At 34.5% G+C, this 17,206-nt stretch overlaps 1 protein-coding gene across 2 annotated transcripts in view; it reads right to left on the bottom strand.

The window, feature by feature from the left end:
- The window catches only part of LOC106463761 (WASH complex subunit 4-like), a 77,595-nt gene extending 62,193 nt beyond the window's left edge, over positions 1-15,402 (bottom strand). Inside the window, exons 1-5 of one of the 2 annotated variants that reach the window (XM_022391342.1) lie at positions 15,333-15,402; positions 8,093-8,232; positions 6,134-6,299; positions 4,751-4,818; positions 3,485-3,610 (exon numbers count right to left, since the gene is read on the bottom strand). In XM_022391342.1, coding sequence (XP_022247050.1) covers positions 3,485-3,610; positions 4,751-4,818; positions 6,134-6,299; positions 8,093-8,232; positions 15,333-15,387 — 555 coding nt within the window. In that variant the 5' untranslated portion in view covers positions 15,388-15,402. The remainder of the gene's footprint in view (positions 1-3,484; positions 3,611-4,750; positions 4,819-6,133; positions 6,300-8,092; positions 8,233-15,332) is intronic. The other variant, XM_013923826.2, reaches the window with a different exon arrangement.
- Between the last annotated feature and the right edge of the window lie 1,804 nt (positions 15,403-17,206).

The following is a 17,206-nucleotide window of genomic DNA, read 5'->3' as shown; positions in this document are numbered from 1 at the left end:
GTTCAATCTGTTATTTTATCAATATTAACTCTACATGGTGTTGATTGATTTGACCAACCTCAAACCATCATAAAAATTAGGAAATAAATCTAAATAACCTTTTTTGTTCTAGAATAACTGCAAATTGTAATAAGAAACCACAAATGTTCATTCTAAATAGCTTAAATCTCTTAACAGTATAAACCTATTTCTATTTATTAATTTTTGTTTTATTGACCTTTGAACCGTGTCTGACTAAAAATACCCTAAGAAAAGTTGAAAATTACATGACACACATGCATCAACATGACCGTATCAAACAGCGTAATGCAGAAGTTTTTGGCGCATATACACCATGAATGATTTTTTATTAATTTTTTTTCATTATCTTACCTAACAACTTTCTATTTTTATCATTTTAGTTACTTTTATAATAACAGACAGTTAAAACAAATGAAAAATAAAAAACTTTGTAATTAAATATCAAACATTTTTATTTTCAGTAAAGCTTTATGTTTTATTTGTTATTTTTGGTACTGTAACATTATATTTATTTATCAAGGTTATAGGTAAGTAATCAAAGTATAACAAAAATAAAGGTTGCAAAATAAAATTATAGTATTGTTAGTAGTGATTACAAAATTTCAAGGTACTTATGGTCAGAGTTTACACTCTCACCTTTTCACACTTATTTTCTGTAGTTATTTTATTGCTAGTAGATGAGTTAGAAACTAGAAGAAACAAACTGAATAGTACTCTGTTCTTTTCAGTACAGACAGTAAAGTTCCAAGTAAATCTCCTCTGAGTTTCTTCTAATCTTTCTACACCTATTTCCTATTGTTATTCTACTGTTAGCGGCTGAAGTAGAAACCTGCCAAATATAAAGCAATGAATCACCATTCGTGTTTATGTGTTACCATACTTTGACACCATTAATATCAAATAAGTTCATTCAGAGCAATTCCCAGAATTTTTCCTGCTTTGAAAACAAAGTGGGAAAAGATATATCAACTTGTTGACAGTAAAATGGTTACAATTACAATTGTCTAAAGTATTATAAAATGTTTACGGCTTTGTATAAAGTCCCGGCCAATCCAATAAGTCCAAAAGCAGAAGTATCCTACAGAAACTATTTGGATTACTACTCTGATAACACAGTGGGATAAAATTTGCCGGTTTCTTTACAATACAGTGGATGCAATAATAATTGTCTAAAGTACTTTATAAAAGTGAGAGAAAATATTTATGATGCAGCTCTGTACAAAATATGAAGATGTATCTTATCCAATAAACTGGCTAGTTATCTTACTTGGTGGTCGGGATTTAGCGGTGGTATAGGTGTAAATATGTGTAAATGCTTATGGTCATCCTGTTTCCTATATTACCATGCTTACGTGCATGTGTAGTTTCCAGTAATATAAATATGGCTCATTTTGGTTGGGATAGTATTCTTGGCTTAGCCTTCTTGACTGTAACTTGAGAAACCAATTATTCACCAGCAAACTGCAAGTGCTACCAGGTTTTCGTAAAGTATTACCTACAAGTAAGTAATCATCATTTATAGCATATATAGAATTTCTAAACAATAGAAGGATGATGATATACAATGTGTAACATACATGTAATGATACACAATAGAAAATGGGTATTAAACCTTATATTTTTTCCTTCTAGAAATAGAACCTGAACTTAAAGAAAAAACAAAAAAACTGAGGAAGAAGAAGGTCTTGACACAGGAGGAAATTGAGTTCCTCCTAAATATGTCATTTTCTTTTGAAGGAGGAAGCCTGTCAGAGGCATCTGAAGTTGAAGAAGTCGATTATTCTCTTGCAGTGCCTCTGACAGAAGTTCTTCATAAAAGTCAATGGCCAAAAAGTATGGAACCAGCTCTTCTTGATTCTATCCTGTAGACAGATCAGGATGTAGCTGGTGCAAGTTCACTAAGAGAAGATGGTTCTGAAGAACCATCACCACTGAAAAGAGTCAGGACAGGGAGAAGAGGAAGGTAGAGCCTCTACAGGAGCTGTTCTCATGCTCTCTTGATGCACTGCTGTACTCTGGACTCAGCAACTCAGAGAAGAATATACAGAAATCTTAGAGTTAGTAACAACATTTCTTGAAGGAATGTTGCTTTGAGGAGTTTGGTCAATGGCTCCAGGAGCAATGCATTGCATCAGGTGGATGGCAAAATCCATCTATGCTCTCAAAGTCTTGATGTTCCTCATGGTCAGAGAGAAGGCAGTAATGTGAATAATTTGCATATTCATATCCACCATTTACATCAAAGCATGGTACCACACCCTCTCTCATTGTCCACTTCAAAGAATGACCTACAGCTCATCCAGGTTCTTCAAGTCTACAAGACCTTGGATCCACAGATGGCCAACATTACAATGAAGAAGTTCACTTGACACCTCTGGTATTTATCATAAGAGATCATCTCCCTCTCCTTCTTTGATGACAATGTGTCTTTGACAACCAAGCATCGTATGGTCTAAGCTCTCGAAAACCATAAAATGAGGATTGGCAGAACAGAGCAATTGTCAAGAAGAGGGACTTGGGGACAGAGGCTGAAGCCCTGGAAAACTTCATCATGGGAAACAGTCTCCAGTTTTTCAAAATCATTGGCATCAAATCAGACTCCTTCCTCTCCAAGGATCATGACCAATGGAAGCAAGATGGAAGGTTCTTGAAGGGCAAAGAAACATGCAAGCAGCTCCAGGACATAAATGAAATCAAAGAATGCATTGTGACCCTCATGGAAGAATATAGCTGGCTTCACACTATACACAAGCAGGACCAAAGATATTATCTTCTTTTGGTGGTCAAGGAGTATAGAAAGAAATTCCTTGATGTAAAGACCAGTACCATCATAAATGCTGTAAAAGTGAATGTTGTTATATTCTGTAATATGCAAAGTTACAAGTAGCTTTGAGCAATTCATTTTTCTATGGTTCTATAGTAAATTAGTTTGTAAAAAATGTGTTTTTTCTTCCTTTTCCTCGAATGTTTTAAGAGAGATTTGCATCAAGTATATAGTTTTTGTTTGTTTGAGTAGCTAATTTTAAGTGTGATGCACACTGTACAACACAACATCACAGGGGGAGAAACTTCAAGGGCTTGTAGCAATCCCTTAACATGGTTTAATTCCCTGAAAATTTTGTATACTATAGTTTCTGGTCAAACCTCATAAAATTATGGGGTGCCCCAAAAGAAAGTACTAATCTCGATTTTTTACCTCCTGGATAAAGACCACCCTACCATGGCAATGAAAGAGTTAAGCTAAAAAAATAGGTTAAGGTTAACATTCTTTTTTTGCAAAATTATGAATGCTTATATAATTATCTTAACTATTCTGGCAACAAATGATTCATGTTGTCTTAAAGTTTTGTGAATTATCCTATTCAATTTATAATCCTATAGATATGCAAAATAGTTGTAAAAACATTTCAATGCATGACCAAGAACACACAATTTATGAGATTACAAGTAAAAAAAATCTCACCTGGAAGTGAACATCTGTCACATCAATAACTGTTGGACCATTTTTATTTCCACAATACAATGATGACAACTGATGTATTAAATTCTTGGTAACTAGGTAGCATCGATTTATAAAGCAGGATAATTCCTTGTCAAAAAGAAAAAGGATAATGACTGAACAAATTATTTTACAGTTGTTTCTCTTAGTTTTATGAGCAAACAGTAAATCAAGAAGATAAAGGCATATAACATTTATAAGTAACACGTCTAAAGGATGAAACAATTTACTTCCCACTTTAAACAATTAGTCAAATTACTAATCAATAAATCTCATTACTTGTTTCTATCACCAAGACAAACAAAGTTAAGGGATGATGAAAGAGAGAGCTAATTTTAAGTGTACTATGTTGCATAAATCTGATAACTACCTCACACAATAATATACAAAATACAAGAAAATGTTCTTTTAAAAATGCATACTGTAATTTAACAAACAACAATTACATATTATTCATCATTACTCTGTCAAAAAAAATTTTAAACCTTAAGTTCTTAGCTAATTTTAGAAAAATTATGTTATTAATTCAAAAATAACAAAAGAAAAACATTTTCACATACACTATTATGAGTTTCTTGCTCAAAAAGTATGTAGCATCATTCTGATTTTTTTTCTCATATGTTTAATGTTGATTATGATAACATTTTGGCATGTGTCATTTTGTCAAAACTATCACTTTAACAATACTTTAAAGCTTCTGTATAAGAATATGACATAGTTTTTGATCTGTTCACCTTCTACTAGAAATCTGAAGTTCATTTTTGAACAAATATTTCATTCGAGCATTATGATATACTTTCTCAGTTGGTTATAGCTATTTTTAAATGGAAAAAACAAAGAGCTTAGATTCAATTCCAATGAGAAGTACAATGTACACTGAATTAAATATTAGTTACATCAGTTATGAAAGGATAGTGTAATCAGATTTTAAATATCATTGTCTCTATTTTACTAAACTTTGTGATGTATCATTTAAGCTCTGTGAAAAACCTGTGAGAACTTGTAATTAAAGTTGTTTCAATTTGACTACAATTTGAAATGTATCTATTAAGATTTTCCCACAAAAATTGGCAAAACACATGAAATTAACAATTTCAGATACTAAGCAAGTTTTGATAAGAGCAAAATTTCATATAAAATCTTACGTTTCACTAACTAGAGTCTCACTTGTGTCTAGTGAGTTGATAGAGAACTGGTTTATAAAACAATATTAGATGCAATGTTGTTTACCTGTATTACTGATATCATACGTCCAATGTAAACCTGAGCATCTCCTTCCTGAAGTCCACCAGATGGCTCTAAAATAAACAGATGGAGAAATAATATTGGTACTTTCAACCTGAACATGTAGGCAGACAGTACTGATATTTTCAGTATGAATGGCATAGCTTATGATACATGGGCTCAGCAACTAGGACAGAAAACCTTAGAATTTAGGCATAGATAACTCTAATTTAGGATTGCTAACCAGAGGGAGGATAACCAATTAGAAATATATGTCATCTAATACACAGCTACTATTGAATCAATTGTGGGATTGACAATCACAATTATAACACTCCCACAATGAAAATGCAGAGCAATACAGCAGCATATTAAACATTGGACCTTCTGATCTGCAGCTCTGCATGGTAACCACTGGGTCATGCCTGGTTCAATTAGATAATAGAATATTTAGCTTTTTTCTATGTCATTGAATTAAGTTATTATTGTGCATAAACTTTATGTTTTGCTGCATTTTTTCTTGTTTGGAGTTAATTCAAGATTTGAAATGCTTCGTGTTTAAAGACTAATTACATAATAAAATCACATATTTTCATTAACAGCATAAATTTGGCCTTAAAAGATGTTCATGTAATATCAAGTCAAGTCCTCTGAAACCTGACACTATAGTGAAAAGTTTAAAAATTAAGAAAAGGACAGAAACTGTTGGTAAATAGAATACAAAATAATAAATAGGCAAAACCAAATTGTCAAAAATAATGGATAAGGCAGAAAAACACTGTCTCAAAACTAGGTTAATTCTTAACTTGATTAATTCAGTTGTTATGTTCTAACTACATCTGATCACTAAATTAACACCTAAGTATAACCAGTGTAAAAATGTATCAAACTGGAATAAATAGCCACAATGCTCTATGGGTAAAATCATGGACAAACAAGCATGAATTTTTGTCTTCCCATGTCCTGTTGATAAAACACTGAAAATATTGTTGTTATCTAATATAGATTTCATAGCCATTATTTGATTATATTTTCTTTCTTAAAATTGAATAAGTTCTTCAACATAGAATTTAAAAATAATAATATCATAAATTGACACAAGATATTGTGATTGCACAAGATCTACAGCTCTATGTTTTTCATTGGTCACCTGTTAGAAAGGGCAGTTGATGCGTCTTTTCATTAGGCACATTCAAGTCATCACAAGTCGATCACAGTGAGACAGAGGATGCTCAATTATTCAAGTTACATTAACCCTTGGATATTATGTAAATGGATTAGAAATAATAAACAACAGTTTAAGAATTTTTTAAAATAACATGTCAATATTTCTAGTAATAAAAAAAAATTTCTCACATCTATAAAACTTAAATCAAATAGTTTACTAACCTCCTTCTCCATAAAAAAGTAGAGAATTAAAAAACTTTGATCTTGCTTCATGACACAGCTCCTTGATTTCACAACACAAATGAGCAAATACAGTAATTACTTTGTTCAGGATTTTGTTGTCTGTGGATACAAGTTCTAGAAGAGTAGTTCTTTCATAAGGAAGGAACTATCAAGAAAGAATCCACACCAAAACATGTTAAAATGAGGGGAAAGAAAAAATATGTTTATTACGTTTTTTCTTTTTATCTTCAGTCATGTATGGTAACAATGAAGAATTATTTAGATTCTAAAGTTGAGTTTAAGAAAACCTATTTTACAGAATAGTAGTAAATAAAGTTATAGCTTTCACAAATAAGAGATGCTTGGTTATGTAACATCAGTATCTGCTTCGTTATAAACTAATGAGAAAAAAAAAGCATGTACTTTTAATTTAATTTTTTTATTAATAATTTCATAACAAACAATCACATAATAATTCAAAAACTTTAATTTTATGAGATGGTGATGTTAGGAAGAAAAACACATACTGACTAACAACTACTTTTACACTATATTAGATTAAGCTGACAAAACTAAGCTAGGGTGAAAAGAAAATACAAAAAAACAAACAAATAATACCATAATGTCTTAAGAGAATTAAAGCAAAGAGCTCAAAAGTCAATAATTTCAAGATGATATTGCTAAAGTTCAAAATTTAACTGCCTACACTTTATTTGTGTTTCACATTTTTTTTAGATGACTATACACAAAGTTTAGCCATTACTTTATACTTATAATCAATTTTAGACCTTACGAAGCATTTCAGTATTTGATTTTAAATACAGGTCAATCTAAATCGTAAGTCATATCTCTAGAGTTTGAAAAGATGATTCATATTCGCCAAATTATCAATCAATTCTGAAAAATGCAGATGAAATTTTCCAAATTTTAGTTTTTGGTCAGTATATTCTCATGTAAAAATGTTAGTGGAAATGTTTTAGTGAAAACACTTATAATTAAAATTATGTTTAATATGTGTTATATATTTCAATAATAACTAACTATTTTAAAATGTATATACAGAAGACTACAATGAACCACAGGTTAAGTGTAGAAAGCATACACAGATTACTACATAGTAATGTAAAAAAAAAAAAAAACAGTGGTAAGATATATCATTAATGTACATGCTTAGGCTTACATTATGAACTGAGCTAAGTCTGCAAACTTAATCAAGTTAATTTTAAGTCTAATGAACCAAAATTTCTAAATATGGTATATATTTTATTACTGAAGTTTTTCTATTGATATATGTGCAATTTTACATAACTGCTATTTACAATTTAGTGTTTAAGCAATTTTATGCATAAAAAACTGCTGAACAATTTTTATTTTTGCAATAAATTCTTAAAGTTGACCAGCAATTTTATACATTTTTGTGAAATAATTGTACAAGGCTTGTAAAGAAGGCTTTATGAAAAATTATTACCACTCTTGCTGGGAAGTAACATCACTCAAATCACCAGTGACCTATAGATCATGTTTTACTAGTATAAGGCATTATGCACTACAATAATTTTAAACACTACATTTCTGCTATTGTTGAAAATAAACAAAATGTGAAATTGAACTGATCCCTGTTAGTCAAAAGTTTATTTCTTATCAAAACACTGAAACTTTAAGACAAAACATTATATTTAACAGACTGCAAAATAATAGCTTTAAAAGCAATAAAAGATTATCATCAGATACAAATATCACTCTTTTTTAAGCTCTTCAGCATCATCAAATTCTTAGAGGCAGTAACAGTGCCGATACCACAAGAAATTACTAGTTAAAAACAAAATAAGTAAAATAAACAACTCCTAACTTACATGTTTGACTTGACAGCTGCAGTAAATGTAAAAAATTACACCCGTCTTTTCATACAATGTTATTCAGTTTAATGCTACATCATGTTGCATCAATTCATACACTGACCTGAAGAGACACTGGATCAAAGGTCATATCCCATGATTCATTAAGAGTTTCATCCAGAGCATGTTCAATTCCTTGGAGCTGGGAGGCATATTCTTGAATGAAGTCTCCATACTTTCTCAATTGAACCTGCCCAACTATCTCTGAAAGATGACAAAAGTTATAATTTTCCTATACTGAAAATGTATTTCCGATAGGTACTTACCTCCTCTCACAAGATTAGATATTCTCCTTCAGTGCTGCCCTCTATATGCAAACTTGTTCTCTATGCATGCCACAAGCCTTCCGCTCCCCCCTATTGGAATTTCAAGATTCCAACATGTCTCTCATCCAAATCATCATGCATCACCTACTCATCAATAGGAGCATGACATACACATATGACTCCCTCAACACTCCTCTACCAAACTATCACTTTAAAGTTTGGCAGATGTCAGCATCAGAGAAATGTGGGGAAGAAGGGTGGGAAGTGTGAGGAGAGGGAAGTATCATATCAAATACATTTTCAGTATAGGAAAATTATAATTTCCAATATGGTACTTACCTCCTCTCACACGATTAGCTAGAATCTCACATTGATAAGGAGGAGTGACTGATGTGAGGGTACGACAGAAGTACCTCCCAAAAATGTCTGAAGGATACCCTTGGAAATGAGAGATTCAGATTCGAAGAGGGGAACCGCACCACTTCTTAGACAGGTATACTCTTCACTTAACGATGGAATTTGTACGATATAAGGGCAGAAAATGAGAGGAGCACAACCGAGTGGGAGAGAATGTGGCAGGAAAGTGATCCTTACCATAGAAATATATTGTAACTCAATCCCACAATGAGAAAAGTGGGTAAACAAAGGATGCACCCCATAGGTGTAAAGTGGCTAGGGCACAGCGGACCGTATTCATAATGTCAACTACATCCAAAACCTCCCAGTGTGAAGGTAGGATGAGGATCATACCATCTTCACCTCAAAACCCAAGAACCAGGGGATTGAGAACGACTCTGATTCCCAGGTATGTAATGAGGATTTGCTCTGACATTTGGTATCCAAAGGATGTCTATCGCATTCAATCAATTCCCCCAACCATGAAACAGCCTGGGATCATTCAAATGGCAATAACATCCCCGTAAAAAGAGAGGACAAAGGATAGTCAAGGACAGAACTGGAACAATCCCATGTACCACTGCTGTGACCCACAACACAGACAGAGGAAATCGAGGGAGGAAGATAGACAACTCGAAACCTGTGTGAAGACTTATGTTGATCGTTTCACTCTAAATCCAAAACTTGCCTGTGAGGTACCAACATATACACGAGTGTAGGATGAGGGCTCCCAATTGAAGGGGTGAGCTGCATTCTGACGTCTCACTCTGTTGTCATTGGTTATCACAAATAGGATGATATCACATCATCTACACCCACAGAACACCACTGCCCTACTCTATAACTGAATGGTTATTGTGTGCAACTCATTCAGCAGGATGCCTCCATGGTCAACCACCCCAGCAGCTTGGAACTGGAAAGTGGTAAGGACTGCCATACTCCACTTGAAGAAAGGAGGGTAACAATGTGGCTGGTTCATCCGTCCATCTTCCATCAGATCTGACACTTCACTTCTTCCCTTGCTTCTCATCTTCATAGTCCAATGGAGGAGATTCTGCAGTCTGGCATGTGGACTACACCCAGTAAGTTCATCTCATACTATCTCCATCATATTGCTGTTTCCTCTTCATCAGGGCTTCGTCTACCACCTGTGGCCGTTCTCTAACTGTGGCGACTCTAACTGGTAAGTTTTTATTCATACTTTCCTTTCTTTTCAGGTGCTCTTTCTCTGTTTATTTATCCCATGGATCCCGCTCTAGGGCGAGTGGTGCCTGAATAGGTATTCTTTAACTCGAAATCTGCATTGTCCAGCCATGTTGACTCGCGCTTTATCTTCCACGACTGCGCATGCTCACCATTGAGATCGGGTGTTCCACAAGGTAGGGAGAAAGTGGAAGAGGGACAAGAGGAGAGAGGAGCAGTTGTATAGAAACCAAGGCTGAGCTGGCCAATAAGGATCAATCAGGAAGACCCAACAATTTAATTGGAAGGTGGGATGCTTCACTCCCCTATCCAATGCCTTCAAATCTCCATTCTGACAAACTTCAAATGATAAATCCAGAAACGGTAACATTATGAATATGTATAGGATATCATCATTTATGAAACTCGGTAACAGTTCTTTCAGAAGGTACAGGGTAGATCCTCCTTTTCATTGGATGAATTGAAAGGAGTAAATATCTACCTCTAAAAGTTTTCAGAGAATTATTGAAATTTGGTCTATTTTTACATATAAATAGGGTATCATGCAAGTGAAAGTACAGATGTGTAGCTCACAAGTGAATAAAATACAAAACTTACAAACAAACCTGTATAGTTGTTTATTCTAATTACACAGAAGGAGAATCCAATACCAGTTTTGCTTATAAAATGCAAAACTAACCTAAAAATTTAAATCCTCATGATGAAAGCACATACATTTAGATCACAATGAATAAAATGCTAAACTTACAGTTATTTACTGTAATTACATATCATGAGAGACAAGGAGAATCCAACACCAGCCTTCCATATAAAATGTAAAACCTTAAAATTCTAAGTATTTTGAGTATATTTGAAATGATCTGTACATCAAACACTGAATATTTTTTTCAAATGCCATATTAGAATGTTTTTAATTATTTTTAGTAATTACTTCATAAAAACACTATTTTTTCACAACCACAATACAAGTTACAACTGCAAATAACTATGTCACAAACTATAATGCAGTACAAATTACCCAAGATAATTGCCACCACCTTATAAAATTAAGCAGCATCTATGCAAAATATACGTACGTGCATCTTGTACGTAAATCATCATGCAACAAACCTCCACTAATAAGAGTGCAACACACCCTTCTGATGCATGTGACTCCCTCTATTCGATTCTACTGAACTATCATCTCGGTTTTGGCAGAAAATGGAAACACCAATTTTCAGTGGGGAGGAGGGGTGGGAAGTGTGAGAGGAGGTAAGTACCTATCAAAAATACATTTTCAGAATAGAAAAATTATAACTTCCGATACCGTACATTACCTCCGCTCACATAAATAGCTAGAATCCCACAATGAGTAGGTGGAAGGACTGGTGCGAGGGAATGAAAAAAGAATTCTTCAAAAGTGACCAAAGAACCCTCTAAAAGAGGAGATCCTTGCATTAGAGAAACATACATAGGAGACCACTCCACTTCTGTACCAGGTATACTATTTGCCTAGTGTGGAAATAAATGATATAGACATGGGCATAAAATGGGAGGAGCACATCCAAAAGGAAGAGAATAATGGTTGGATAGGGATACGACCAACTCAATTCTGAATCTCAATTCCTTATTCTTGATGTTAGAAAAACATGTAGGTTCAAGAAGTCTTGATAGAAATGAATAAAAACCTATTAACCCGAGCACTTTCTTCTTCAGGGGCAAATTGGGAATCAATTCCTTAGATGACCATAATGTGGGTGAGAGGGAAAAGGAAGTGCTCCAAATTGTAGAGTGGATAGGGCATGAGGAACCGTACATGGCAAGTCAACTGCATCCAAAACCCAGCCACTGGGAACCAACATCCATGTAGAGGTAGGAAAGAGGATCATACTGTCTTCACCTCAAGTTCAGCAGACCAGAGGGATATATCATACCCACCTCTGTGAATAGGGCACATGATAGCAATGTGAGAAAATTAAAGATGTCCCCATATATTGAAATAGCCCACTTAAATCAATCAAAAAGGAACCACCCCCAGCACATTAACATCTCTGGTATATTAAAATCTTCGAGGGCTAGTGTAAGAGGAAGAACTATAGTAATATTCATGTTCCTCCACTGTGACTCTCAACACGGTAGTAGTGAACAAGAGTACAATTCAGTGAGGGAACAGAGACACCTGTAATCTGTGTGATGACTTATGTTGACTGGTCCAGCTCTGAATCCAAAACCCAGCCACTGGGAACAGACATCCATGTGGAGATAGGATGAAAGATCCCAATCGAAGGGGTGCAACTGCAATTTTGATGGCTCACTCCAAAGCTACAACATCCCCTTGTATAAACTAGTTTAGATATGGAGGGTCAGATTGGAGGACCTTTTATCATAAACATCAACAGAACACTGACACCCTACTCTCAACTGAATGGTTTTAACATTTGTATCATATATCACTATTACATTCAGGAAGATACCTCCATGTTCCACCACCCCCGTGGCTTGGAACTGGAAAGTGGTAAGGACTCCCTTACTCCACTGGAAGAAAAAGTGGAGAGTCCAGAGAAATGTCAACACCGGAGACAGTGGAATGGGTGACCACGAAAACCCTAATTTGAAAAGCAGACCATACCTAATTTATTCAATCTAAGGAATGGCAGAGATGGGCAGCTATCCCTTTTTGCTTTACCCATGAAGTCCATGGGTGAGTACAGTCTCAAAGGGGCATATTAATGATGCAAATTAAAAACATGAGGAAAAATCTACAAGCAATCTTCTGGAACACCCCATCTCAACATTGAGCATTTAGTGGTCATGAAATTTATAAATATTAAGTCATCATGGCCTGACAGTGTGGATTTGACTAGTTGAAGGATACCTGGTCAGGCACCACTCGCAACAGGGAAGGATCTATACAGTGAAAAAGGGAAAAGCCCCTGACAAATAACAGGTGTGTTATATATATATATATACAAAAGGGAACTCATCTGGTCACAGTCTCACCAATGTCTGAAGAATGGCTACAGGTGGAAGAAGATAATCTGATGATGAAGAAATAGTGATCCAATTCAGATAGTGAGAGATGAACGCATGTGGTGTGGTACACATGCCCAATTGAAGAATTTCCTCCAACAGACAACAGAGATGAGATGCCAGTGAAAAGGTAAGGTGCCTAATCTGATGAGAAGACACCTGAAACAAATTACGTGAAGAAGGAGACAAGGAAATATAAGCCAATCGAATTAAAATCTGAACCCGATTGGTAAGGGTAGAAGGAGAAAGGTCACGAACAGAGGATATTAGCCATGGAATAAAGAGACAGGAACAGGCACCATGGAAGGAAGTCATGCAAGCAAAATATCAATGAAGAGCACATATGGAACATAGTAGTATATTCGTATGAGACTGAGGATATAGGTGGGAAATGGAAGGAAGGAAAATCATTGAGAAAGAGGAGTTACCCTTCTTGACCCATTGAAGAGATGTCTTATTGTCTTTAAATTTTATGTTAATTATATGTTAATCAAGATCACAGAAGCCATAAAAACTATGTATAAAAAGACTAGGAACAATTTTACTGAAATGCGAAATATAAAAACAAGTTGTGTTATGGAAAAAATATATATATAACTAGTAATACTATTGAAGATATTGATCTTGTAAGATTATTATTTTAACTGTACCATTACCTCCATGAACAGTGTAATGCCACTGAGGTTTACAAAACAGCTACAAAGCCATAGTACTAACAAAACATAAAATATTGATGCAAAGACAGAAATATGTTTATTTAATTATGCTTATAAGGAAATATTTCATAGAGAAAAATAACATTTAAATACCTTATAGTTTGTTTACTTTATTGAGAGTTTATGCAGCATTGACATTTGGTAAGTTCAAGAATCATAGTAAAAATGAGGTATTAGTTTGGAATCCACCCTCCTAAGCAGTTGCAAGCTATAAGGAGTTATTCATCCCTAGAATTATCAATGACCCCATCTGCTTTTTTCAGATACACTTTCCTAAACTATTTACAGACACAATTGCTTGTGGGTCCATGAATTTGATAGTTACACATAACAGGGTCCCAAAGAACAAGTCATAAAAGATTTTAACAAAAATACCATAAATATGGCAATTAATCCCACTAATTATTAATTGGGTTTCTTATGCATTTTACACAGAAAATTGGTGATCTCCTCAATTTGTTTGGTTAGTTCTTTACATTAAGTGTTATAACAAATAAAAATATAAAGCCCGACCAGTAATGAACAGTAATCTGAGGGTCAATTAGTAACCACCATTACATCTATGGTATAACTCCAGCTTGCCTGAAGAGCTCTGGTATTATGCAAAAAGCCTAATTAGAGTTGGATATAGCATGGTTGACATTAATATATATTTTACTTTCACTCAGAAGTTCTTATTAGTAATTAATAATAATGTATGGTCAACACGGGTCCATTTGGTCTTTCAAGACTGTCCTTACACGTCCACGCTTGAAGAAAAAAATAATTTAACCAACCCTTTATTTTTCAGGAAATAACTGATCCCTCCTCTTAAGCTCTTGTAAAGTGTCAGTCTTCTCCTACTTCTTATGATAAATCAATCATATGCCAATCACTCTTTTACTGTTAGTGAAATAAACCTGTCTTCTCCATACCTTCAACTTGTTTCCTCTCATCCTATACTCTACAGAATACAGTACAATATCCCAAGTGAAGTTTAACAAATGATTTGTATAGAGACAATTATTTCTTTTGACTTGTTATCAATGTGTGTATAAACACACTTTAAAATTTGATTAGCTTTACTACTACTAGCAACAGAACACTGCCTTGATGGTTTGAGTGACTTATCCATCTCTAGGCCAAGATCAACATCTTCAATCATGCTGTTGTGTGTGTTCCCACCTATATTAAACATGATCCAAACTATGATAACCCACATACATTACCTTTTATTGTTACAGTTGGGTTATCATAACAAATTGATCAGTACAGTAGTATAGTTAGCTATACACTTTGATAGAAATTATTTTTGTTGTGTTCTGATAATAATACACACAATAAATAGAACTAACATTATAATTAATAAAAATTGATGATCATGACAGTTTATTCCTTACATTCGTCATCAAATTTAAACTGTAAAGAAATGTAAACATTAAAACAGTATCTCCAAGACAAAGTGCATTACATTCAATAATCATCATATTTATAGCTTACGGCAGTCATTGAACCTTGCACTTGAACTTGATGTTTTATTTAAAATTTGAAAAACTGTAAATATATATATTCATAAACGAATGCACAAGTTCACAATTTAACTTTCAATTTCCTAAGCTTAACTTACACGAGTACAAACTTCAATTTTAAGTTCAATTGTTCAATACATTAAATGTTTTTCATGTACTTTCTCGGTGTTTAAAGCAGAGCAAATATTTATATAAAACATGCTTACTTATTACACTTTCGTCTAATTTGTCAGGATTCCACTCTTCCGTGTCTACCGCCATAGTGAAATGCCACCCTCCCTCCTTAATCACATGTTTTGGTTTGAGGACGCCACCTTGTTACTAATACAAGTTTGTTTGTTTTGTTTTCTATATGTTTGTGTTACAACGTGAATGCAGAAACTTTAGGAACCGAAACTAATTATAACGATTAAAAACAATATAAAATCTGAAACTGAAGAGCAGTGAATTAACTTAGCAACGTTATCGTAACTTTGCTCTATAATTACAAACATTATATATATATTCATAAACCAAAATTTCATAATTCCAATTTGTTTCACTGAAGTGGTCGGCAGTGGCTAAATGTTTAGTGGGCCTGAACTGTGAATCCGTTGTCGAAAAAATGCGCTCCGCACATTGGGCAAATGTTTAGTGGGCCCGAACTGTTAATCCGTTGTCGAAAAAATGCGCTCCGCACATTGGGTCTGCGAATGTGCTATAAGAGTGATGGCCAAATCCAACTGTTAAATCAGGTGAGAGTAACCCACGAATTACCTGTGCATGGTATTGACTAGCTACTTTCCCTCTAGTCTATCGGTTCAACATAAGGGACGAGTATGTGCAGATAGGGCTTCTGTAGCTTTTTGAGTAAACAATGAAACAAACAAAACAAAACAAAAAAATGCTACCGACTGGGTTCACGAAGGTTAAAGTTGAAATCTGCATATAAATTGAACTTAAAATTACTGTATAATGGATTCACGTGTAACTGTTATTAAGATTAGATTCACGATGATTTGATTCCATTTTTACGCCCTTATGGTGGTTAAGTAGTAAGCTTCAAGGCTTATAATACTGTTACGTCTCTGTTCGTTAGTTAATTTTCCGTATAATTTCTTTCCGAAGAAACTTTAGCGATACAAGTCCTTTCTTCAAAGTTGTATTCAGAAAGAATAAACCAGTTTTATTTCAATAAACTTAATTTCCACAGTCGCGTTATAACAAACACTATAATTCACAACGAACGTCTCACGTGCTCGACTTAACTGTCAATTACCCATTACATTACCTGCTTGCCATCACTTCTTGGCGGCTTATATATACAAGATTACCGCATATCTAGTAGCCTCTCGAGACTTCACGAACCTTCGAGAATATGACGTGTTACTAGCGTCACGTGACCACCGCTGTCGTAACACTGCCCCTTCCTTGTTCGTCCCGATCAATAGCCACTTACATTAAACCAATAAACAATTAACAATAACTTAAATAAATGTACAGAATTTACAAACTCAACATTAAAATTCAACAAAATCTCTTAATTTTACGGGACGTATCTTCTTCCTTACTGGTCTCCATCTCGTTGGCTTCTACTTCGTGTGGGGTTCATCTGCTTCATCAAGAAATGTCCTATCATCGGTAACAGTCACATCAGTGGTAGTAACTTCATCAAGGGCTTCACTGTTTCCCTTCTCAAAACCGAGTAGAGTTTCTTCTTTGACAGTGGCTTTTTCAGGTGACACATCTTCAGCAGCGTCATTTGTTCTGTTGTTTACTTCGTCCCAACTGAAATGTCATGGACCGTGATAATGCCAAAGCCTGTTGGCATGCTCCACCTTTGGCTTACCTCGCCGCCCACATTTTATCTGGAAAGTCACATCTGAGAGACAATGCACTATGTCATATGGGCCTTCCCATGGAGATGACAACTTAGGAGACTTCCCCGTTGATTTTCCTGGGATTATACAACCACACCCTGTCTCCAAGTACAATCCTGACTTCAGTAAATCTCTTATCATAAGATAACTTCATCGAATCAGCAGACGTTTTCAAGTTTGAACACACTTGATGGTGAATATTATCCATCCTTTCCGATAAC

The sequence above is a fragment of the Limulus polyphemus genome, unplaced genomic scaffold (genome assembly GCF_000517525.1).
Source record: "Limulus polyphemus unplaced genomic scaffold, Limulus_polyphemus-2.1.2 Scaffold1475, whole genome shotgun sequence".
Lineage (NCBI taxonomy): Eukaryota > Metazoa > Arthropoda > Merostomata > Xiphosura > Limulidae > Limulus > Limulus polyphemus.
The sequence above is the reverse complement of the archived record's forward strand: the minus strand, read 5'-3'. Positions and strand labels throughout refer to the sequence as shown.